This window comes from Phaenicophaeus curvirostris, chromosome Z (genome assembly GCF_032191515.1).
Source record: "Phaenicophaeus curvirostris isolate KB17595 chromosome Z, BPBGC_Pcur_1.0, whole genome shotgun sequence".
NCBI classification, from domain to species: Eukaryota; Metazoa; Chordata; class Aves; order Cuculiformes; family Cuculidae; genus Phaenicophaeus; species Phaenicophaeus curvirostris.
This window is the reverse complement of record NC_091431.1, coordinates 74,024,335-74,048,259: the sequence shown is the minus strand read 5'-3', so window position 1 is coordinate 74,048,259 and position 23,925 is coordinate 74,024,335. Positions and strand designations below refer to the sequence as shown.

Here is a 23,925-nt window from a genome sequence, read left to right as displayed (position 1 = left end):
ACGGGAGCTCCTGTTCCCCTGCTGAGAAAGGTGTTGGCGAACAAGCACAAACATACATCTCAGACAGCAAACAGCAATTGATATAAACACAAACATACAATTTGAAACACAAAACGTTTGGGGTGAGAAGCCAAGCACTGACAGACCAAACACATAGCTGGGAGTTGAAGGACCTTCTCCTATAAAGAAAGGGGAAAAAAATTCCAAAGATAATTGCTAGTTGGATGCAAAGAGCTTGTAACTACATAGAAGAAGAAAAAAATGGTCAATAAATTTCCTTCTGCATTTATAAAAAATTGAAAGGCAAGAATGATAATGCATTTTTTGTCAATTAGTGACAAGATATTGTTAAATAACATGTATTAGACAGAAACTTTGATAGCAGCTGGTCCGGGTGATCAGTACCTAGAAGTCAGAGAACAACAGATCTTGGTGGAGTTACAGGAAATGGAGGGAAATAAATCCAGAAAAATTGAATGTGCTAAAGCAGCGGGCTCAAAAACCAGCTATCTGAATGGAAACACTTGATTTAATTAACACCTTAATTGATTTGTGGGAAATCAGAAGTGTTCAACAATTGACTTCGCCTCATAGGTGAAACAGTGACTGATTTACAAAGGTAAAAATAACAGTGTGTACATATATATCATATATATATACATGAAAAAAAATATATTTTTACATATATCTCTATAAGAAAAAACAAGACAAACATCTGGGCACAAATAATACCAGTTGCAGGTATAGAACAGGCAAGTGTATCACAGGGAAACTTTATCTGAAAAGGATGGGGACTGTCCCAGAGTGAATGTCTGATGTTGGACTACGGTATAAAGGCAGGGGATGAGGAGGCAGGGAATAGAGGCATGCAGGCAGCTTTCCTCTACAGGCACCATGGCTGACCCTGAACTACAGGACTGCAGGCAACATGGAAAGTCATGTTTCAAGGAGGTGGTAGAGAAATTTCTTGAAGTACCGGAAAAACTAAAGTGATACATGGACTTGAGAGATACCTGGAATAAAGAGAAAGTACCAGCTACAAAAGGTTGTTTGAACTGGAAGAGCAAAAGCACAGCAAAAGCCAACACTGGAAATTAAAGGCAGACAAATTCAGGTCAGAAACAAGGCATAGTTCCCTGTCTTTTCTTAACCACTCCACTTAGTTTACCATAGCACCCAACTCAGCGTTCTCAAATAAAACTTGATGTCTTCCTGGAGGAAAACACTTCAGCCAAGCACAACACACTTGAGATCAATCAATGGGATGCACCTACACGGGTAACCTCGGGCGAGCAAACAGAGTAAGAAATAAAATGGTCCTTTTGGCACTTACAGTAAAGACAACACATCCTGAACAGCATCTTTCCATTTTTTTCTATTAAATTTTTCATTGCACAGCTAGCACGTTAACCCCCACCCCTACTCCAGCAAGAGGGGAAAAGCCTCGCTAGCAGGTGGAGGTTCTTGGAGGTTCTGCAAGCTGAGTTGAGAGCAGCACAGATTTGGCATGGAGAGATGATCAATGCCCAACAGATACAACTTCAAAAATTAGGATTTATTCAAAAAATAAAACCAACTTTGTCTGTGATCCCTCTCTTCTCATGTGGATTACTCAAATAACCTGCATTTTTGGAGATGTACTGCTCAGGCTGATGGTTGCTGTTTAGTTTTTCTGCATATACACTAATTCTTATTCTGTTTTTACAGCTGTAATACTTCAGACTGACTGAATATCTCATCATCATACTGCTTCTCTACCTGTTTGCATCCTGTGCATTCCCAGTACCCCAAGAACTGGAGGCATACCACAAAGTAGACCCTGCTGCATCCTCCCTATACATAGCAGGAGTCATTGGCAAGTGGCATCGAACGTGGAGGGCATTATATCTTATTTTACAGAGGGAGCACATTATATCTAACTTTAAAGAGGGCTCTTCATCTCATTTTTCAAAACCACCCACCTTAGTAAACATGACTAAGGCACTTAGTAGCTTAAAATTTAGCATAATGTTGTTCCCAATATCCTGAAAATTGCTGTATATATACTTGCAGTGAATACTTGCAGTGTAGGAAAAAAGGGCCTTGCAGAATTGTGTACGTCTGCCTGTCACTCTGCGGTACGGGAGACTCCTGCAGATGCTGAACCTGGGCTGGGGTGGGACTGCTAGCCTGGTGTTGCTAAACAAGACGTGCCATCCATATATAGTGTTGGTTTGTACTTCGGGAAAAGCAACTTAACAACAGAAACCCCTCTCTGAGAGAAGACTTCCATCCCTACATACAATATGGCAATGAGAAGTCACTGGCAATCTTCTCAATCACATCTTTTGAACCTGTTCTGATTTTTTTTTCCATCCTCTAAGGGCAGGAAACAATTAATAACTAGGAAAAAATGACAATAATTTGATGGGATGCGGTTATGGAGCCATTACTCTTATTTCTTTAGCAGAGATTTTCAGAGGGCTGCGCCAGGGTTGAGTTGAAGCCTTTGTTGCAAGAAGTGTACTGTTCTAAATATCTTGATAAGCCATCAGCAGGAGAGAAGAACATTTGTAATATTAAATGTAATGAAATAGCAAACGTTGTGATAATTACAAGAACAAAGCACCCAGAGAATCTGATAAAGTGCATCTTGATAAAGTACGTCCTGCACATCTGGGCCTCGTACTAATTAAGAGAATAAAGGGTCCAGAAAATCTGATATTGAACATCCTGGACATCTGCACCAGGGGAGGACAACATTAATCAGGCCCTGTTATCCTATATGCCAGCTTGGCAAAGCAACATATGGAACCCACCTCCAGATGCAGAACCCCTACTCACTGAGCATGCCTAGTAAAGAACTTATATGATAAAATCACCTGTAACTTCATTAAACCACTAACCAATAACTTCTAGAGGGAAGTACTTGGCATGTGTTGACTCTGTAAATTGTTGTAACTAATTGAGTGCAGACACTCCTGTCAGATGTGCTTTGATTTGTGGAAAAGCAACCCAGAGTCATGCAACCCTGTAATAAAATCAGTGTCCCAACTTGGTGTGTGATACTGGCTATTTGAATGCTGGGTAAGGGATGCAACTTTTGGGATAACACCTTGTCATAACTTGGGATAACAGGGCTGCAGCCCTAAATAGTGTTGCCAGTGCATTAAGCACCAGGAGTGAACAATAATGAAAGGAAAATCCATACTATGATTGTTTCTCAATCTACACAGAACCCGCAGAGAAGCAGTGATGTCCATTGCAGCAACAAAAGTGATCCACTTGGTGCCAGTATGCAATTATTTGGCTTGACCAACCAGCAATCGAAGAATCATGGAATCACAGAACTGTTTGGGTTGGAAGGGGACCTCAAAGCCCATCCAGTTCCACCCCCTGCCATGGGCAGGGACACCTCCCAGTAGATCAGGTTGCTCCAAGCCCCATCCAAACTGGCCTTGAACACCTCCAGGGATGAAGCAGTCACCACTTCCCCAAGCAACTTGTGTCAGTGCCCCATCACCCTCACAGAAAAAAATCCTTCCTAATTAATATCTAATTCCTCAAAGAGGAATCCAGCAATACCGTGGAAGCCTCTGGAGGCTGTCACCACTAAAAGTTGCTGTTTAACGTTTTCACAGTTTTACAGCTAGCAGATGGGAAACGAACATTTGGATCTACACGGATCACACTGATGCTCTCTTCTTCCCTGAAGTCTTGCTGGGGAGAACAGCAGAAACTCTGTCACTTGTGGAAACTGTAACTGGAATCAGCACTAAGTCACGATCTTTCCTCCAGTATTCAGAGAGGCTTAAATCTAGGAGAGCTGGATCTAAAAGACTCAGATCCAGCATGGTTTAATTACTGACCTTTACCAAACAATGCAAAATATAGTGAGCAAAACTGCTCCAGCTCAGAACTGGATGACAGAAGAGCCAGAAATCAATGAATCACAGAATCACTGAGGCTGAAAAAACCTCTAAGATCATTAAGTCCAACCATCAGCCCAGTACCATCGTGCCTACTAAACCCTGCCCTGAAATGCCACATCTACACGCTTTTTGAACACCTCCAGGGATGGTGTTCATCCACATCCATCCACCTCCACTACTGGGAAGCCTCCTCCAATGTTTCACCACCCTTTCAGTAAAGATTATTTTCCTAATATCCAATCTAGACGTCTCCTGGCACAACTTGAGGCTGTTTCCTCTCATCCTTTCACTTGTTACTTGGGAGAAGAGATGAACACCCACATCACCACAACCTTCTTTCAGACAGTTGTAGAGATTGATGAGGTCTCCCCTCAGCCTCCTCTTCTCAAGACTTAAAAAACCCAGTTCTCTCAGCTGATCCTCATAAGACTTACGCTCCAGATCCCTCTCCAGCTCTGTTGCCCTTCTCTGGACATCTTCCAGCCCCTCAATGTCCTTCTTGGAGCGAGGGGCCCAAAACTGGACACAGGATTCAAAGTGCAGTCTCATCAGCACCGAGTACAGGGACACAAATCCCTTCCCTACGCCTGCTGGCCACACCATGGCTGATCCAAGCCAGGATGCTGTTGGCCTTTTTGGCCACCTGGGTCACTGCTAGCTCATGTTCAGCTGCTGTTAACCAACACCTCCAGGTCCTTCTCCTCTAGGCAGTTTTCCAGCCATTCTTCCCCAAGCCTGGAGCTGCACAAGGTTGTTGGGTCCCAACTGCTGCACCAAGCACTTGGCGTTGTTGAATCTCATCCCACTGGTCACTGCCCACGGATTCAGCCCATCCAGACCTCTCTGCAGAGCACTCCTGTACTCCAGCACATCAACACTTTGGCACAACATGGTGTCATCTGCAAAATGACTGAGAGAACACTTGATTCCCACATCCATATCATCGATAAAGATATTAACCAAGACTGGCCCCAACACTGAGCCCTGAGATAGACTGATCGTACATCCTCAGACCTGTGTATGGCCCAGCGCCTCTTCCCCATCTCCTCCACATGAGCTGTGCCATGAAGACAGTGACCTTACAGCAAGGGAGAAGTTAAATAGAACTTGCTGGAGAGCTCACGGCACTCACCCTTCTCTGTCTATGTGAGGCAATGGGTGTTTGGAGGTGTTTCGCAGCTTCCTGTGAAATTGGGTGAAATCTAGTTTTTCTGGCTGCAAGTCCCACGTCGCACCACTAGGAGAGAAAAACAGGGTAAAACAAAGAAAGTAAGTCCACTACTAATTAAAACACCACTGAGCTGAGGAGCAAAGGGCACGCTGGAGCCTGCAGACAAGGAAAGCTGGTACTTCTGGAAGTACCACTCCCTGCCACAGAGCACATGGATGTGGGCATCTGACCTTCATATTGCTGTATCACGTTTCTTCTCTTTCTCCTGTTTTGTGGAGATGCTGAACTCCTGTTGCATGCATTAAACCCTTATTTTTGATGTAGGATGTAAAATGATGCCGCACGCGCTATGGAGATGTTCTCTGTGGTCCTGCACAACCTACCCACTCCAATGGCCTGGAGGAAGTTCCAGGTGGGAACTCAGCCCCCACAGACTCTTGCAGTCCTCCAGGCACAGAGAGAGACAGATGCATAAAACTGGATAGAAAGCATGTTTCACCACTTTTCCCGCACTGCAGCAGCAGCTGAAGACCTCTTCCCAGCAGCTGTGAAGCCAATGCATAATTGCACTTCCAATTAATGGAAGAGTAAAGTGCTAGAGCAGTAGCTAAGAGTTGCCTTGAGTCTTGCATGTGCAGCTCTCGGATGATTACAAGTAATCACATCAGTACCGGTTTCAGATGTTTGGACAGCAAATCCATCCAGCGGCCTCTCCTAAGCATGCAGGATTCTTTAGGGAGATTGACTGGGCTTAGTGCTGCACAACAGGGCATGATAGGAATGGCTAGACTCAATGATTGATAGGAATGGTTGGACTCGATGATCCTGTGGGTCTTTTCCAACCTAGTGATTCTGCAGGCTAAATGGGGATGGGGAAAAGGAGAAGCAGTGACATAGGTCACCAGGATACACACTGGCATCTGGGTACCAGCAGGATGGACATGTGAGCAAAGGCTAAGACAGGGCACTGTCCATCTCTCTCCTATAGCATTTTAAAAAAGACTTACCTGAAGGAGTCAAAGGTGTTGGCAGCCCAGATGTCTGTGCCCAGCATGTCAAGGGAGCTCTCTTTGTTGCCATTCTAGGAAGGAAGAAAAGGCGGTTACTCACCAGAAGGCAGTGGTGCTGCTATCTGGACCATGGCACAGACTCTCCCATCACAAACCGTGGAGGTGTCCCAGCTCTGCAACCGTGCTCCTCTGTTCCCATGTGAACCCACGCGCACTGCAATGCAGAGTCCCCTGGCCCACTGCAGTGTACCAGGAAGGTAAGGAGTGACAGTTTCAGCCTTAGGGACACAAAGCTGTGGACAACATGGAACAGACAACACAGAAGCTCAGCTCTGACCCCTGCCCTGTTCTCCTACCCCACCACCTACAACCTCTAGGATCCACCAAGGTCAGTGGGCAGGCTGACATCCCAGCCATGAAGACACTCAGATTCAGACTTACAGACCAGATGAAGTCCTAAGTGACCTCTGGAGCTCATCTGGTCCAACCCACCTGTTCTAGCACAGCCACCTACAGCCAAGTGCCCAGGACCACATCCAGCTGGCTTTTGAATACCTTCAAGGGTGGAAACACTCTTCACCAGCAGCTACTAGATCCTGCTGTCACAAGGAAGGATGGGGAAAGTAGTGCTGCTTCTTCAGGCAGTGCTGATGGCATTACTTGCTCTAACAAGAGGTGGGGGATGTCACAACCCTGCACTGTGCCACCTCTGCCATGGACACCAGCAAATGGGTTCACACAGTTATTCTGGTACGCGTCCTACCAACACTATGTGACAGTTCTTTCCTCCAAGATGGAAAAGCATCATGGTATAATCAGGTGGGAATTATGAAAAACTGCCGTAAAACTGCAAAGAACCTTGAATTTTGCCACGTAGCTGATTCTGGCAACCCTCTGAGCCAAATAAAGACCATCTAAAGCAAAGACCCCACACCCATCCTCTATAGCCCCTTTACAATCATCAATCACATTATATGTCCTCCCTGCAAAAAGAGAGCTGCCCTCCCCATCCCTTACCAGAAAAGAAGTAAAGCAGAAAGTATTTTGCCAGGCCTATTCAAGAAACCAGACTTGGTAAGAGCTCATTTGCGATGGACACAAAAACACATTACAAAAAGGGAATCCCATATTACCAGTTTCCAACCAGCATTTCTTACACATATCCAGATTATTCATAATTTTGCACATATTCAGATAATTTAAGTATTTCAGCCCAAATGGTCCTGTTCTGGTGAAACAAGTGCTGGAGAAGGTGGCTTTGATATATTCCCCATCATATACTTTCTGCCACTTTCAAACATTATTAAAAACAACTGGAACACTAAAAACTCATAAAAACTTGACCACATCTGTATGAACTTCCAGACTTCAATCTGCCCATAAAGTGAACAATCTCTTCCCAATGAGCAGGTTGTGTGCACTCAGTGCACAATAAGGATGGTTGCACTTCGCAGTCGTTCCCAGCACAGGGACCAATTTAGACACCAGATAGTCCAAAACCAGCCACGCTGCTCCATTTTTTGCCTTCTCCAAGGGGTCTACAGATAAGGATTTTAACCTCTGGAATCTGCAAATCAACATATTTCTGCACAGAAACAAACTACCAGAAATGCACAAAACTCCCATGATCAGTCATGGAAGCTGAGCTTTTTATTTTAGGCAAATATAAGTAAAATTTTCTCCCATCAAGGAGATAAATTAGTTTTCAAAATCCTTATAAGCATCCCCATGCAGTATAATGAAAAAACACATGTGCTGGTCTTCAGACCTACCACTGAAAGAAGGAACAACTCTTCTTGCAGACAGATTGATAGATTCATGTCTCTTTCCATTTCCTACAGATATAGAACCATAGAATCATTAGGTTGTAAAAGACCTTTGAGATCATCAATTCCAACCGTACCTGCCCGCTACTAAATCATATCCCTAAGCACTTGATCTACCCATGTTTTAAACACCTCCAGCGATGGGGACTCCATCACGTCCCTGGGCAGCCTCTGCCAGGGCTTGGTAACCCTTTTACTGAAGAAATTTTTCCTCATGTCTAATCTAAACCTCCCCTGATGTGGCTTAAGGTCATTCCCTCTTGTCCTATAACCTGTCACTTGGAAGAAGAGACCAACAGCCAAATGCATACACACATGCGATATTTTAAAAACAACCTGTCAGCTAGCTACAACAGGATTTTGTAAGAGTGAAGTATTTGGATTCAGGCAGAAAAACTGGGAACACGTAACCAACTGCAATGAGGCTGAGCCAAATCAGCAACAAAGGTAGTAAATAGCAAAAATTAAAGATATGCAACAGGTTGTGTTGTAAAATTGTTGCCCAAATCCAGCTTGGAACAGGACTTCTGTAGAGTTCCCTCTTGAGCCCTGGAATAAAGCAACCACCAGTTATCCTCCAAGGCTCAGCATAAAATCTGTTTGGGTGTGGAGCGAAAGCTGGTCAACACAGGCAGGTCAGCCTCGGCACTAATCCCGGCAATTAAGGAAAATTGCAGCAATGGTTCAGGCGGTGAAGGAGGCCAGACAAGTGCTAGCTTCTAGACAGTGGTTGGATGCTCCCTCCCAAGCCAGGCTGCAGCTCATTGTCCTCCTCAATGATGTCCCCATGACCTCTTGAAGACGCTACAAGCATTAGCCAGACTCCATAAAGACGGCGCCAGGGTGAAACGATAACGCACCTTGTCATTAAGTCATGAGTTACTACGGTCATTTCAAGACATCCTTTCGGTCTTTGATGACCCGTCTTTATGACTGGTTTCTGTCCTGACTCACAAGGCAGGAAGCACGTGCTGCAAAGCATTTACTAGAATTCTCACAGCACAGTATGGAAACTTAATAATAAGACTTTAAAAAATCCAGTTTTTAAGTCTAGGGCCAAAAAACATCCAAACCCTTTCCTGTTCATGAAAAGAAGTGACTTTCTGTCAGTTCCCCCAGGACTGCAATTATAGCTGTAAGCAGTTTTAACGTGAAGCTCCCAATGATCCAGACCTCAGCTTTAGATAATAGTTTTGACTGCGAAGGGGTTAGTACTGACGAAAATCAATTAAGCCACTAGGAATGATGATTGATGACCGACAAGAATAACATCAGTACTCAGCAAGATCAGAGGTCCGGTAAAGCCAGTCCTACACCCAGTATGGTTTAAATGTATGTCCATAAGCCCTGTCCTCCAGCCACTGTGAGCATACATAACGCCCATCCATTGCTATCCAACCCCTGAAGCTGCCCACACAAACAGAGGGATGGACCACACTGCCGGCCGCAGGGACTCTGACTGTTTACCCATGCATGCAGCTTCAGCAAATTCCCCACAAAGTCAGCGTTTGCATGCACACAGCAGCTTTTCAAAGCCCAGCTCAGCATCCCACCAATTCCTCTCGCATCTCATTAGCGACCTCCAGCAAACCACTAAAAAACACAAAACCATGCTTTGTCACACAATTGCATCAGCGTTAGATCATCGCTGTGCTTAGCATTAACACAGAACAAAGCCACGTGGCCAGCTGAGGCTGTGGTATCAATTCAGGGATTATCCCATGTCATGTGTTAGTTCTTAAGCATTTTTCAGTTCTGACAGGATTCCCCCACCTTTCCTTCTTCTCAGGTGTCTACTATTCCTGGCTGCACTTTGTTAGAAAACAAAAAAGATATAAAGATACCAAGCTGTTTTGAAAAGGCTCTAATTAAAGGTTTTCTTGTTGAAAACTGTAGGTTTTCATAAAAAAATAAGAATATTTTGAGACAGACAGTATTATTCCTGCTCAAAGAAGGATACGTTGAATCTCATTCCCATCAGAAAAGACCATCTCTTTCTGTGAATCCTCTCCCACCACAACACTGCTCAGGAGGACAGACTATTTCCTCAGGCTCCCCAGGACAGTTGAATGGAATGGGACTTTGATCATGTCTCCAAACCTTCCAGAATCCGCCCTCCACTTCGGGCACAACCAGTGCTCACATATGCAGAAGAAGAGCAACTCCAAGAAGCGACAGGAGGATAGAGGCTGACTAAAACATGCAGAAGAGGTCCCTTGCCTGAGTTCAGGGAATCAAAAGCAAATTCTCATAGGCTTTTGCAGGGCAGGAAGGTAACTCCCCATCTAGTCCTCCTGACAGCTCCCATGGACTTAAGGTCATCATTTAACACCTTCTATGTGGTGTCCACTCATACATCAACTTCTAATGAAGCCTTGCCAAAATCAATTACAGATATATCCTAATTTCCCAATATTAAAATATTCCAGGTCTTCAAATAAAGAAAAAACTCGATTTCCTTTGCACCATACCAGATGATTAGTGACTTATTTCCCAATATTGAGGCACTCAGCACACCTCAACCGACTCGTTGAGGCTGAAGAACAAATACAACCCTCAGCAGCCAGGTCACATATTATGCGTGAATTAAGTAGGTCTCTGAGGTGTCCTTCATAATCAACATGCACTCACACCCTATGTGTAGACGCACACACAAAACATGTCATTAGGAAGACACCTCTAATGAACAGCAAAGGACACAACTTCAGCACACTGCTACCAGTTATACCTTGGTTGATTGCCTGAACTGGCTGCTTCTCCCGTGGCTGCCAGATCTGGATCCAGACCCACGCCTGGAGCCCGACCCCGGCCGAGATCCTGCGCTCCCACTGCTGCTGTGATCCCACTCTTCCTAGAAACAACAAACAGCTTGCTTTAGTCAAGTGCAACGCCGTCACGCGCCCACGAAAATCACTGACCCGGTAAACCAGGAGGGCTCCAGCTGCCAGACCACACATGCAAGCACCTACAGAACCATAACTATGTCCAACTCACTGATTTTGGAGCTTCATCAGCTTCACATTCTACTTACACACTGGAAAGGGATGACATTATGGGAGGCCTCAATGAAGAAAAGATTTGTCTCTAGTGCTCCACTCCATGCACGGGGAAAAATACTTACCTCCCCTAGCTTCATGAGGATTAACTACGCATATTGAGCAATGCCACATCCTCTAAAACTGCTTATGTATCCTTAATTCCCCTCCCAAGCCCAAATCAACTCCTCAGTCAGTTTTTCCCTCTGCTCCATCCACTGTTGGCATCTAGCTACTAACACATCTGAAGACACCTAGACTTACACCAGAAGGCACATTATACAAATAACTATTTTTGCCTGTTAAGAAGCTGTCCCCAACGTTCTCCTTTATTGTCCTAACACTAGTTAAGCTGTCAACCAACCTGCAGGTTTCTTGTTCAGCCAGTAGCTCTGAGGGCAAGATGAGTCATCCAAAAACCAGAATAACTCACCCAACCAGACCTATCTACTCAAACATCCCACAAGGTGCTTTGGGAGAAAGATGAATTTTGTCAGGGTAATTGCTGCAAAAGCTTTGGTCAGAGGCTTGCAAAAGACCTTTGAAGTGATCTAAGATGATTAAAAAAAAAATATGAAATCACAGAGTGCAGAATATTCAACTCTTAGGGAAACAAAAAAGGGAGGATATGTTTCAGGACTCGTGTGAGACCTGACACTTAAAGAGGGCTTCTGGGGCAGAAGACATCCTTGTCACTGCAGATACTGCCACAGTTAAGACAAGGCTGAGCCACCTTGGCCTTCAGGAGCCAGAAAGGGTCACCTGTAAAACTAGGCATGACACCCTCTTTGTACACAACATCCAAGTCCAGGTCATTAAACTGGGGGCACAGACCAGGTCCTAGCTCCACTACTGCTGCATGGGTTGAATGGGCAGGGAGAGAGCTGCACTGCAGTCCCTAAGCTACCTAGTGGTCCAGCATGGATCTTAAGAGTAGTGAAACATCTAAATATTTTCCCAACACAAGGGCCTGGAAGAAAAATGCACCAGTACTGCCTCCTGTTTGCTCTAGCTGCAGTGTCGACAGAGCTAGCAAGTTTCAAGCAAGCTCAAATATATTGTGGTTGCTATAGCCTAAAACCATTACTGACTTCAAAAGAGGAGGTCAACTGGTTTTCAGGGTGTATACAGATGAAATCTGAGAGGTTGTGATTGTTCCCACCACATGTTACCAGAGCACAAAGCACCTTCTTCCCTCCTCATCACACCGTGACCCAAATCTCCCGATGGCTGGCATGGAGGAAAAAAACTTGATCAATGCCATTTGTGAGAGACAGGCAGGTGGCCAACTTGGGAAGTCCTGAGGAAGAGCCAGTCTTGCAGGCATCCTGAGAAGTGAGAAATATCTCATTTGACGTGGGAAATATGTGCACCAACTGAAAAAGCCGTTGGTAGAAATGAACCTTCACCACCTAGATGTTTGAAGTATTAATTACCAGTTTGTTGAATCCTACACACTGAACATCTTGTTCACCCATGTACGAAACATTTCTGTGCCAAGTGCTACAACGGGACCAAGTCAGCACACGCACCCTTTGCTTTAGAAGACAATGGAAAATAAACATCACCATTCAGTTATATATCCATTTGACCGAACTTCTGGCCATGGTTGCCTACAGACAACCTGAGGTTATGCAAATCTCAGAAACATGGCTGGCCACAATAAAACCCTTGTGAGAAACAGGAAGGTTGGCACCACCATGTATCAACATCCAAACTCACCAAGAAAAGCCACGGGATACGACATGAATCAGTCAGATAAAAAACAAGTACCCTTCCTCTAAACCAGCTTTTCTCCTGGCTGCAACTCACGGCCTGGAGTCTTCCCCCTGTTCATGTTCTTTAATACTAACAGATTCTATTAATATTTGTATTTTAAAACAAATTATTTTACAAATAAAAATTGTTGAACTAAAAACTGTTGAAATTTCTGTTGAAGCTGAAACACTGCAACCGAGTACGGCCTAAAATACAGTCATGTTCAAACTCACCAGCAGAGCCAAGCTCAATATTTATCCTAAATTTCTAACTAACTGCCAAAGATAAAGAACTTCTTACTGCCACCTTACTGATGGGTGTTCAAATCTCCACAACAGAAATACATCCACCAGAAACTCTCTCAGACATTTCTGGTGCCTTTGTGTCCTCTAATAAAGCCTTTTCATGCTAAAATGAGCCTTCTCTGCCCACCTTCTTTCTGTGGGAGCAGGAAAGCTCACACCAGCCTCATGGGAGATGCTTGAGGAGCAGGCCAGAGTAGGCAGGTAATGATTGCTCCCTAAAAAACAACTAAGCAACAAAACCCCTCCACCAGCTTCACTGTAAAAACCATACAAAACCCACCCCTAACCCCACAGGCAGCTGGAACTCAGCAGAAAGGCAAGGCTCTGTGTCAGTGAGATGCAGCACTGCTCAACCTCCGTTATGCAACATCTTCTTGAATCGATTTGATGTGTTCCAGGAACAGATTTGTCTGCAGCTCTGACAAAAACTGAGGAAACAGCCATAATAGCACAAAATTCTCCATGCTATGTCCTTTTCTCCTGCAACCTAATCCCCCACCATCTGGCCCCTTACACTTTGCTCTGCCCTCGAAAGACCAAGATTCTCCTAGTCCCTCCAACACTTAAAACAACACTTGAACTCCTATTCAGAGTTCTTGTTTGGGCTCATCCACCTACCATTCATGGTCTACACTTGCCAGCAGGAGATGGGATCTCTGAGCCACACTTTGGAGCTTAGAGGGAAATGTCACTCCCTCCAGAGACGGATTCCCAGAAGATGCTTTCATCCATGACAATCCTTTTGGTTAAGCTCCTCACTCTCTCAGGAACAGCAAGGATTGAGCACAGTAACACAGCCAGCCACTCTCCTTTGGCGACTAGCTGTCAAATCTAACATTTGCATTTTAATTAGCAATAATCACATGTTTCACTTACACTGCAATTTTCACCTTCTCAGCTAGCTCTCTGAGGCATGAACTAGCTCTCTGAGGCATGAACTAATTAATCCCGTTTCCTTTGCCAGCTCAAGAGTTAATACTTTCTGCTGCTTGCTTTCTGCAGGTTCGAAAATCCCATTTGCAGAAAAAGAAGGTAACTTTCCCCAGTGTGCAGGCAATAAATGGAAATGTGATGACCACCTACATAGTTGTTCTCAGTGATGGTAAATATGGGTGAAATTGGCTGGGCTGGGAGAGGTACAGACTAAGCAAGGCAATGCCGCAAACTTTAAGTGGCCTGAAGATATCGGTGGAACCTTGATGGGATTCATGTTCAATTGATTCATGTTCAACACAAAGATCTCAATGCTCAGCATACAGCATTCACAGCCTAAGGGGGGCCAGAGGAAAAGAAGAGAGAACAGGAGCTACAGGGCTTCTCAGGACGCAACAGCCTCTGAGATATCTTCCAATATTAACAACTATTCAACCACAGCATCTACAAGAAGCTCCCTAGACATCCTTCAAATGACTCCCAAATTTTGAGTCTCAATCTTGATCAGAAGAGAAGACAGCTGTTACATAAAAGACCCTCTTTGAGGTTTTTTCCACAGCAGAGGTTTGCATGTGCTACAGCTAAACCTTGTAGTTACAGTTTTGACATCGGATTCCAAGTATTTCTTGCAAAATCTCCCTGCTCTTCCAGACCTATTCTAGAACAACCACTCCGATTTTTCTATGAAAAATAATTATTTATATGAAAATTATTATTTGAATTATTTTAAAAGCACTTTTAATGAAAAAAATAACAGATTATACTAAATATTTAGTAATTTTCAGCTTCTTTATTCACAATGTACAGCATATAGCTATAAGTAAAACAGGAAGTTTACCCTTATGAAAATACGCAAAACCCCCCATCATTTTGGCTCTGCTCCTTCCCTACCCAGGTCCGTTTCCACCTATCCCAGCCTTCTCCAATATGGTATGGTACGTGATCAGTGTTTTTGTAAAGGCAAAGCAGAAGAGACACCAAACACCACTGGGAGCTCTTGTCCCACCAGCGAAAGTAAGGTTTTACTTACATCACAATACAAGAACAAAGGACCCAATGGGTTTGGAAGAAGGAAGTTAAGCCTACAAGATCTTTCTAGACTTCTCATCAAAGTGCCCAGCCTGTCTGTTTATTTGTGTTCCCTCCAGACAACATCAGAAGATATGGGTTGGCCAAGGACAGCTCATTCATGCACAAGGATGAAGATAAAGAGCATTGAGAGAACCCAGAACAGCACTGAGAACTTCAGGCATAGGATGGAAACCCAGCAGGAAGACCCTGCCAAAGCCTTGGAGAAAAAAGCTCACATCATCCCTTTCCTGCCTAGAGCTTCAGCACTTGTTGACCCATTCAACCAAATCTGGAAGAAGACCGGAGACCTCAAAGGTAACTCAGCATGAAACTAGAGTGTAAAAAACTCTCCCCTCAGCAGACAGACTGGCACCACCCTGTCCACTCTACACAAATGGAAACTGAGTGTGACAAGATGTCCTTCCATGTAAGTCACTAGTGACACCAGGTCTAGAAGACACCTTCCTCTATCCCCTGTGAGCAGCAGCAGCTCTCCTAAATCAGGCAGCAAAGCAGTGAAGAATTTCTCTCACAGTCCTTCAGATGCCTGAGAACAGCATGAAGGAGCAGCCTCAAAACTATATGCATTCTGAGTATATCTCAAATAGGCAACATGATACCCCATAAGCAGGTCTCGCTCTGCTGGGAAGGGGATGCGTATAAATCACAGCCAGGAAAATCTCTGATGATTGCATGGATTTGCCAAAATCTGATGCCAGCATCCCATCCCAGCAGTCTCCAGCCCTGATTCTGCACTGCTGCACAGAGAACATGCAGGAATACGTTTCTTGCCTTCTATATTTAAGATTGTTCTTCTATTTGTTGGGTTCTGTAAAGTTATGGACATCATAATCCAATCTCCAAGATTACAAGGCTGCATTCACTACACAGAGGGAGTGTCATCAAGCAATTACAGGCAGAAAACCATGAAGTGACTGGTTTTCTCAGAGCTGCTCTTTGATTACAGGCAGTTCACCCTACTTAAAAATTTAACTTCTTCCTCCCCGGGGCAGGGCTACACCAACCTGTATTCATTGGCAAAGCCTCAAAGCGTCTCCTTATCTTTCACTTTCTCTTTCTCATTTGGAAATGAGACAACAGCGACTGCAGCACCTATCAGCACCCACTTGTCGCAACAGGTCTCCAGCGCGGTGGCCAGCCTCAACCACATTCAGTGTACAAACTGGCCCTGGACTAAGATACAAGAGAGCCAATGAGATGGAGAATCCTGAACTGCCCCCAGGATCATCCCTGATGTTTTGCTGAGCAAGAAAATCACGGTGCTTCAGATACAGACTCAAGGATGGGCAACTACAGCCAGACACAGGCTGTCTAATCAGCCTTGGCAAATGGATTACATCTTCAGTCGGGAGAGCTTGCCAGCTCCTTCACAAGCAGCACCCACCCACTCTCCAGTGCTGATCTGGTTAGTCAAGGATTACATGTTCCCTGTTGATGTGCGTTTAAGCTGGCAAGCAAGGGACTTCACCACCGATTTGAGAAATGTATTTGACAGCGGTGATGGTCCCAGCAGCCTCAGTCCAACTCCAGATCTAGTGATGTGGCCACTGTCCAAGACCATGACCCCTTCCCACCTGCCTCTGCAGTATCCATCAAGGAGGATTTCCTCACGACTGACCCCAGGAGGTCAATCAGCATTGATATTTGCAAAAATATGTCTCTGCATTCCCTGATGAAGTAGGAATTGGAAGAGAAACCTGCACTGATACTTTGGGTTTTGCACTTCTATGCAATTAAGTTTAACCATGCATTGTAATCTGTTATTCCCAAGAGACAACCTTCACACATTCCACCATCCTGAAGGTGCTACAGGACAACCTGGAAAAGGGTTGTAGTGTTGCCTCTGCTTTGGCAGTCTAACAGCTTTTTGAGCCATGACTTCATACAGTTGGAAGCCAAGTGCTCATTGTTAGAAAGGGTTTTGAGGTTCACATGAGACACATGAAACGGGGACCTGAAAAGTTTAGTGCATCTGCTCTACTCCCACCGTGCACACAGTGGTCAGAGCCACCTCCCTCCCTGAGCTGCACCTCCCCATATGTAGGTAGGTCAGATGTCCTCTGCCTGCAGTTCACATGTCATGAAGCATCTCCTGCCTGGAAACACTTCAGCACTAGTACTTAGGAATCACAAGAAGGCATGAAAAATATTTTCATGCTGGAGGGAAGCAATGCCATCCAGAGGGACCTGGACAGGCTAGAGAGGTGGGCCCACGTGAATCTCATGAAACATAACAAGGCCAAGCGCAAGGTCTTACACCTGGGTTGGGGTAAACCTGACCACAATTACAGGCTGGGTGGAGAACTGATTGAGAGCAGCCCTTAAGAGAAGGGCTTGAGGGTGCTGGTGGATGAGAACTCAACATGAGGCAGCAACATAGACATGCAGCCCAGAAAGCAAACCGTATCCTAAGCTGCATCCCGCAGCTCAGTTTGTCCAGCAGGATGAGGGAGGGGAGTCTGCTCCTCTACTCCAGGTGTGACCCCACCTGGAGCCTTGTGTTCAGTTCTGGAGTCCTCAGCACTGGAAGGACATGGATCTGTTGGAGTAAGTCTAGAGGACGGACGTGAAGGTGATCCGAGGGCTGGAGCACCTCCCATAAGAGGACAGGCTGAGAGAGTTGGGGTTGTTCAGCCTGGAGAAGAGAAGGCACCCGGGAGACCCTGGAGCAGCTTCCAGTGCTGAAAGGGGCTCCAGGAAAGCTGGGGAGGGGCTCTTAATCAGAAATTGCAGGGATAGGATGAGCAGAAATGGTTTTAAGGTGAAAGAGGGGAGATGGAGATCAGATCTTAGGAAGAAATATTTCCCTGTGAGTCTGGGGAGGCCCTGGCTCAGGTTGCCAGGGGAAGCTGTGTCTGCCCCATCCCTGGAGGTGTTCCAGGCCAGGCTGGATGGGGCTTGGAGCAACCTGATCCAGTGGGAGGTGTCCCTGCCCATGGCAGGGTTCTTAGAACTGGTTATATTTAAGGTCCTTTCCAATCCAAACTATTCTCTTTGCTATTAGCTTTGCCTTTGTGGGAATTTGTCATACTTTCCCTGTCATTAAGGTTTGCCCTTGGGATCAGACACCCTTTGGCAGAACGTGTCTGGCTCGGTGACGATGGCACACAACCCCTGCAAAGCCCATTACATCCCCATGCTACCAAACAGCACAGGACACTCAACATCTTACACCGTTACTTTCTTAGTACAGTCATCAGGATGTTCTCAACCCTAGTCAGCTAGTTCACTCCAAACAATGCCCAAGAGTGGAAACCTCCACCTCCACCTGCCACAAGCATACTGCTGTTCCTTCTGGGTTAATGGGAAGGCAAACCAAGTCACCTCCATCACCATCAACTGCGCTGGGAGGATGGCAGAAGGGTGCTGCCAGCAGAGGGTAGATCTATCTAGATATGATACACACACCATTTGCTCCTTCACTGCCCAGTAGGAAGAAGAGGCCTCCGAGGTCCCCAATTATGCTTCAGTTCATAGAATCACAGAGTCATTAAGGTTGGAAAAGACCTCTTAGCTCATCTAGTCCAACCATCAGCCCAACCCGATTGTGCCTACTGAACCACGTCCCAAAGTGCCATGGCTACACGGTTTTTGAACCGCTCCTTGCTACAGACCCTGCTACACCTGGTGGAAAACACGGACATGGGTAAATAAACAGTAAACTGCAGTGACATTCACTGTCAAGAATGCAGGATTTTGCGTGGTAACAATGGGTGGCAGCCAGATGCCATAGCGGAAGGGACAGACTTAGCCAAGAAGGAGGATTTTCAGCCCCCCGCTCCCAACCACCTGGAGAAATGGGACAGACCTGCAGAGTCACTGTTTTTTTTCAATGCTCTTTCCATAAGAGGAGTTTAAGATGGAGCTCCTGTCAGGTCTTTCACGTAGCAAGAGCTCTGGTGGCTCTATATATTTATACGATATACCAGAAGACTTTTACTTAATGAATTGCTCTCAGAAATACATCAGAGCTCCCCACTCACCACAGCCTCATAAGGGGAATGCAAATAAAGTATTACATAAATCTTCCCACTTTTTAGGAAAAAAAAATCTAAACATAAAAAGATCTAAAATGATCCTATTATCTAAACTTCCGTCATTTATGAAGGCAATACAGTGCTCAGATAGTATCTTGTGTACCTTCTGGAGTGGACTTCACCCTAGACCACACCATGTTAGCAGACCTTCTGGGGGTTCTGCTCAGATGCAGCAGGGCTTAGCTGATCACAGCAATACCATGCAGCAAAAAAAAAGCGTTACAGTAGGAGATGTTTTTTCAACATCTCCAGGGATGGAGACTCTACCACTGCCCTGGGCAGCCTCTGCCAGTGCTTTGCCACTCTTTCAGTAAAGACATTTTTCAAAATATCTAATCCAAACCTCCCCTGGTGTAACTTAAGGCTATTTCTTCTTGTCCTATCCCTTGTTAACTGGGAGAAGAGACCAACACCCACCTCACCACAGCCTCCTTTCAGATAGCTGTAGACCATTTCCCATCTCTGTTCCCCTTCTCTGGACGCGCTCCAGCCCCTCAATGTCCTTGGAGTGAGAGGCATGAAACTGAACCCGGGATTTGAGGTGTGGCCTCACCAGTGCCGAGTCCAGGGGCAGAATCACTGCCCTGCTCCTGCTGGCCACGGTGCTTCTGATCCAAGCCAAGATGCCATTGGCCTTCTTGGCCGCCTGGGCCACTGCTGCCTCATGTTCAGCCCCTGGTGACCAACAACCCCAGGTCCAACCACTTTCCAACCACTCTTCCCCAAGCCTGGAGCTGCATGGGGTTGTTGTGTCTCAGGTGCAGGACGTGGCACTTCACATACAGTTTACCTCAGTCCATGTGTGACCAGGTCCCTCTGCAGAGCCCTCCTACTCTCAAGCAGACCAACACTCCTGCACAACCTGGTGACATCTGCAAACTGACTGAGGGAGCACTCAATCCCTTCATTTAGATCACACATTAAGACATTACACAGAACCAGAGCCAGCACTGAGCCCTGGGGAACATCGCTTGTGACCGGCCACCAACTGGACTTACCTCGATTCACTACAACTCTCTAGGCTCAGCCACCAGCGATCTTTTACCCAGCAGGGACTACACCTCTCTAAGCTAAGGGCCACCAGCTTCTCTCAGAGAATGCTGTGGGCAACAGTGTCTAGAAAGACCAGAATAAAAGTTTCACAGGGGAAATATTCTCCATTTTTAACCAAGTGCTTTGTATGGGTTGCACAGTGCCAGCCTACAAGCACTGACCCCCACATAGTTCCCCACAGGTGCTAATAGTAGATATCTCGCCAAGGAGGGCAAGAGTGGGGCAAGAGTGGGGTGGTCTTTCCCAGAGACACCTGACAGCATCAGTCAAACAGCAATTTAGGAATATTCCAGACTGCAAGTTGCATCAAGACACCTTATTTTTACCCTTAAACAGCATATTATCCAGGAATCGCTCTCAGTTTCACACTTATACAACATCCTGTGGATACTTATACACACATACGATGTAGAAATGTCTAGATAAATACATAATACACCTATACATAAACAAAATATTTTCCCTCTGTTTGCCTCAACCTTGGTAGATCCCAGAGAATTTCAGACAAGACAAGAATTTCAGAGGCACCAGGCCCTTAGGGACGCAGAAGGGGATTTTCAGGCATGGGAAAGTCAGCTTCACTCTAGGCTCCCCTGCAATCTTTAAGAAGAAAATTACTTTTTACAATGCGGCCTGGGACTACTCTGCCTTCACAGAAAAGGTACCAGATGCTGAATATATATCCTATATCCAGGACTATCCCAGATTTCCATATAAATGTCCTTTCTCATGGCCAGGTTAGAATTGCGTGATGCTCATCCTGGTCACTGACACATAACCCACATTTTCACAGCAGCTGAAGCCAGCAGAAATCTCACATCCAAGTAGTTTTCAAGTAAGACTGGTGCATATTACACAACCTGCAATGCAGAAATCCCAGCTGGTAATAAAATAGGGAAAATAAGAAAATGTTTCTCCAACCAAACCTCTCAAAATCCACGAAAAACTGCAACAAAAAAACCTTGACATCTGCTGGGAAATCATCGATTTGAAGGTTTGAGCAGGTTTGGAGAGTGATTGATCATTTAACATCTAAGACAAACATCTTATTGATGAATTTTTTTGCTTCAATATTTAAAGCTACTAGTGAAAAGTCAACAGCCAAAAATAGTAATAAATCGAACCTAGTCCTCACCAGCTGTGTTTCACTCATATATCAGTAACAGCAAGAGAAACACTTGCCTGGACAGAAGAACAATAGCTCGCAGCTCTTCTTTGGTGCCAAGGAAATTTTGTTACTTGCTATTAAAGGAAGCCCAGGGTCGTGAGAGATAATGATTAGCTCCACTGCAGCCTGGGAGAGAGCCCAGTTCCAGGGAAAACAACTTGGGCATGAGTAAACGTTATTCAAATGTAGAAAACAACCTCCGTGCTGGAGGACAGCAAATCGGTCTAATGCCCAGGAAAAAAAACCAAACCAAACACTAAAAAACCTACAAGCTGAAACAAAAGAGAGCACAGCATCAGGTAGATGGAAGATGTCAGGGCTGCATTGATTGGAGTGAGGAAAGTGTCATGCATGCTTCACTCCTTGTTGTGGTTTGAGCTAAAGCAGAATCAGCTTGTGACTTCAGCTCAGTCTTGTCTGAGTAGCTTCATTTTATAAGAGTTCACTGCATGTTTCAGACAGGGCTCCTCTCCAGCAGCGACCACACAGGGCACTGGGATGCAGAAAGGCCAGTGCTCATGCTCAGCCCTGTGGAAACCAAGGCCATCCTGGAGCTGGAGGAGCTGAAAGGGGCGAGAAAGGTCACACCTGCAGGGAGGGGCAGGCAGGAGAGGTGACCCCAAACTGACCAACAGGGGATTCCATCCCGTACATCTCATACTGGGGATGAAACTGAGGGATCGCAAGTATCTCTCCCTCATCTTTGATGACCAGTGTCCAATGAGGACCTTGTCTGTTTGTTGGCCATGATCCTAGACCCATGCATTCCTGAACCCAGTTCCTCAGCCCAGCTCCCTCCAGTCACTCACCTTGCCTGACACAGCATATGTGGTGACACTGGGGATCGGGGGAGGCAATTTTGGTATATATTTTATTATTTTCTTATTAATAGCATAATTTTAATTGTTATTATCATTTTACTAAAGCTGTTTTAGTTTCATTTCCAACCCACAAGTCTTTTCCTTTCATTTCCCTTTCCTCTTTCCCTTAGGGTGGCAGGGGAGAAAGGCAATTGGAAGTCCAACTGCTCGGTTTTAGATGTTGTAATTGTCCAGGCTGGGGCTAAATCGTGACATTCCTGCATCCTCCTGTGGTACCCACCAGAGACTGCTGCACCAGCTAAGCCCTTGGGTGAAGAGCCAGGGACCTTCTTCCCCAGGGAAAACACTCAATCCTGCTATCATCCTGAAGAAGGCTCAATGGAAACAGCCTCCCAGCTGAATTTCAAGCAGCTGGCAGCAACAGTGAAAGAGAGCCCAGCTGAGGCTTGCTGATGAATATTTCAGGGCAGATCAGAGCTACAATAAATTAAATCCCTTCAGAGTCTCATCTAAAGCAGCATCTCCAAAGAACACACACCTTCCTGTACAACAAGATCTTGTCTTTGTTGTGCGCAGGTGTTTGTACACATGTTCGCAGCATGCTTGCATCCAAGCACTTGGTAGGGAGGGGATGCATGTGCCCTTATCCTGCAGCCGAGCAGCTTCCAGCACAGCACTGTGCAGGAAGGAATAGTGCCCAAAACGGGATGCAGGAGCTGCAATATGCACTGCTCAGACTGGTATGGCCCCTTGTATCACCCTGCAAGGGGCTCACAGGATTCTTCTCATGGATCTCACTTGTAGGACTGAGGCACACGTGTGTAGGACATCGAGCAGGGCAAGCACACCAAAACCACCACCCTGAAGCTCATTTTCCAGGTGCGACATGCAGCAACCAGAGCAACTGCAAATGCCGCTTCACCCTCTCCTGCAGCTGGCTTGGTCTCGTATCTCTTTGGGTGAAAACTGCTCCTACAGACCTGGTGGTCTCATGGTGGCACAGCAGTTCCTCAATCAAGTGACAAAGGTCAGACCCATGCCTCCATCCTTGCCAACCCTCACTCATGCCAGTGCTCACACAGAAGAGGGACAGCAACCTCCACTGATGTCAGCAGCACTTGGGAGATACTCTTCAGTGATGTTCACACCACATACAACCACCAAAACCAACTCACACCTGGCTTCTGTCACTGCAAACCCAACACGGCCTCTCAGGACACGCAATTTTGCTTCTTCTCCCAGTTCAGCCTCTCACCTATTTAATCCTCTTCCCTGCAACACCACCCTTGGGCTGCACCTACTACCCCAGCAGCCACATAACCAAGAAGCACAGCTACACAAAGCTCCCTCATCTTAGCTGCATCCTATACTTCCAAGACACAGCTTTGATGCTCCAGATAAGTCCCTCATGCAGGTGGCTAAGCAGATCTTCAGGAATAAATGGAACACTCCATATTTTTTTCCCTTTATCACACAGCAGTAAGGCTCTGGTCAAAGCATCCAGCCACACATTCGGATGTTGCTCACCTCCCATGGTTTCGGTGGGAGCAAGCTTTTGGTGGCCAAGCAGAGGGACATGCCTCTGCTTTCACAGAGGAGGAAAAGCTGACTGTACGGCAGGCTCTGTGCTGACAGATGAGGCAGTACAAGAATTAAAGCAAAGGTTTGGTGAGGAAGACCTAAATACAAGTCCTACCTGGTTGTGTTCGTGAGACGACGAGCCCTTCCCTCGGGATGGGGAACAGCTGCCATCAAGCTGCTCGCTACAATCTGCTGTCCACTGTAAAAGGGATAAAAAACAATCA

The 23,925-nt window shown here is 45.7% G+C and overlaps 1 protein-coding gene across 3 annotated transcripts in view; it reads right to left on the bottom strand.

The window, feature by feature from the left end:
* The window catches only part of CTIF (cap binding complex dependent translation initiation factor), a 165,304-nt gene that overhangs the window by 102,232 nt on the left and 39,147 nt on the right, over positions 1 to 23,925 (bottom strand). For 2 of the 3 annotated variants that reach the window (XM_069880982.1, XM_069880981.1), the window contains exons 3-6: positions 23,817 to 23,900; positions 10,647 to 10,769; positions 6,090 to 6,163; positions 5,044 to 5,148 (exon numbers count right to left, since the gene is read on the bottom strand). In XM_069880982.1, the coding sequence (XP_069737083.1) occupies positions 5,044 to 5,148; positions 6,090 to 6,163; positions 10,647 to 10,769; positions 23,817 to 23,900 (386 nt within the window). The remainder of the gene's footprint in view (positions 1 to 5,043; positions 5,149 to 6,089; positions 6,164 to 10,646; positions 10,770 to 23,816; positions 23,901 to 23,925) is intronic. The other variant, XM_069880983.1, reaches the window with a different exon arrangement.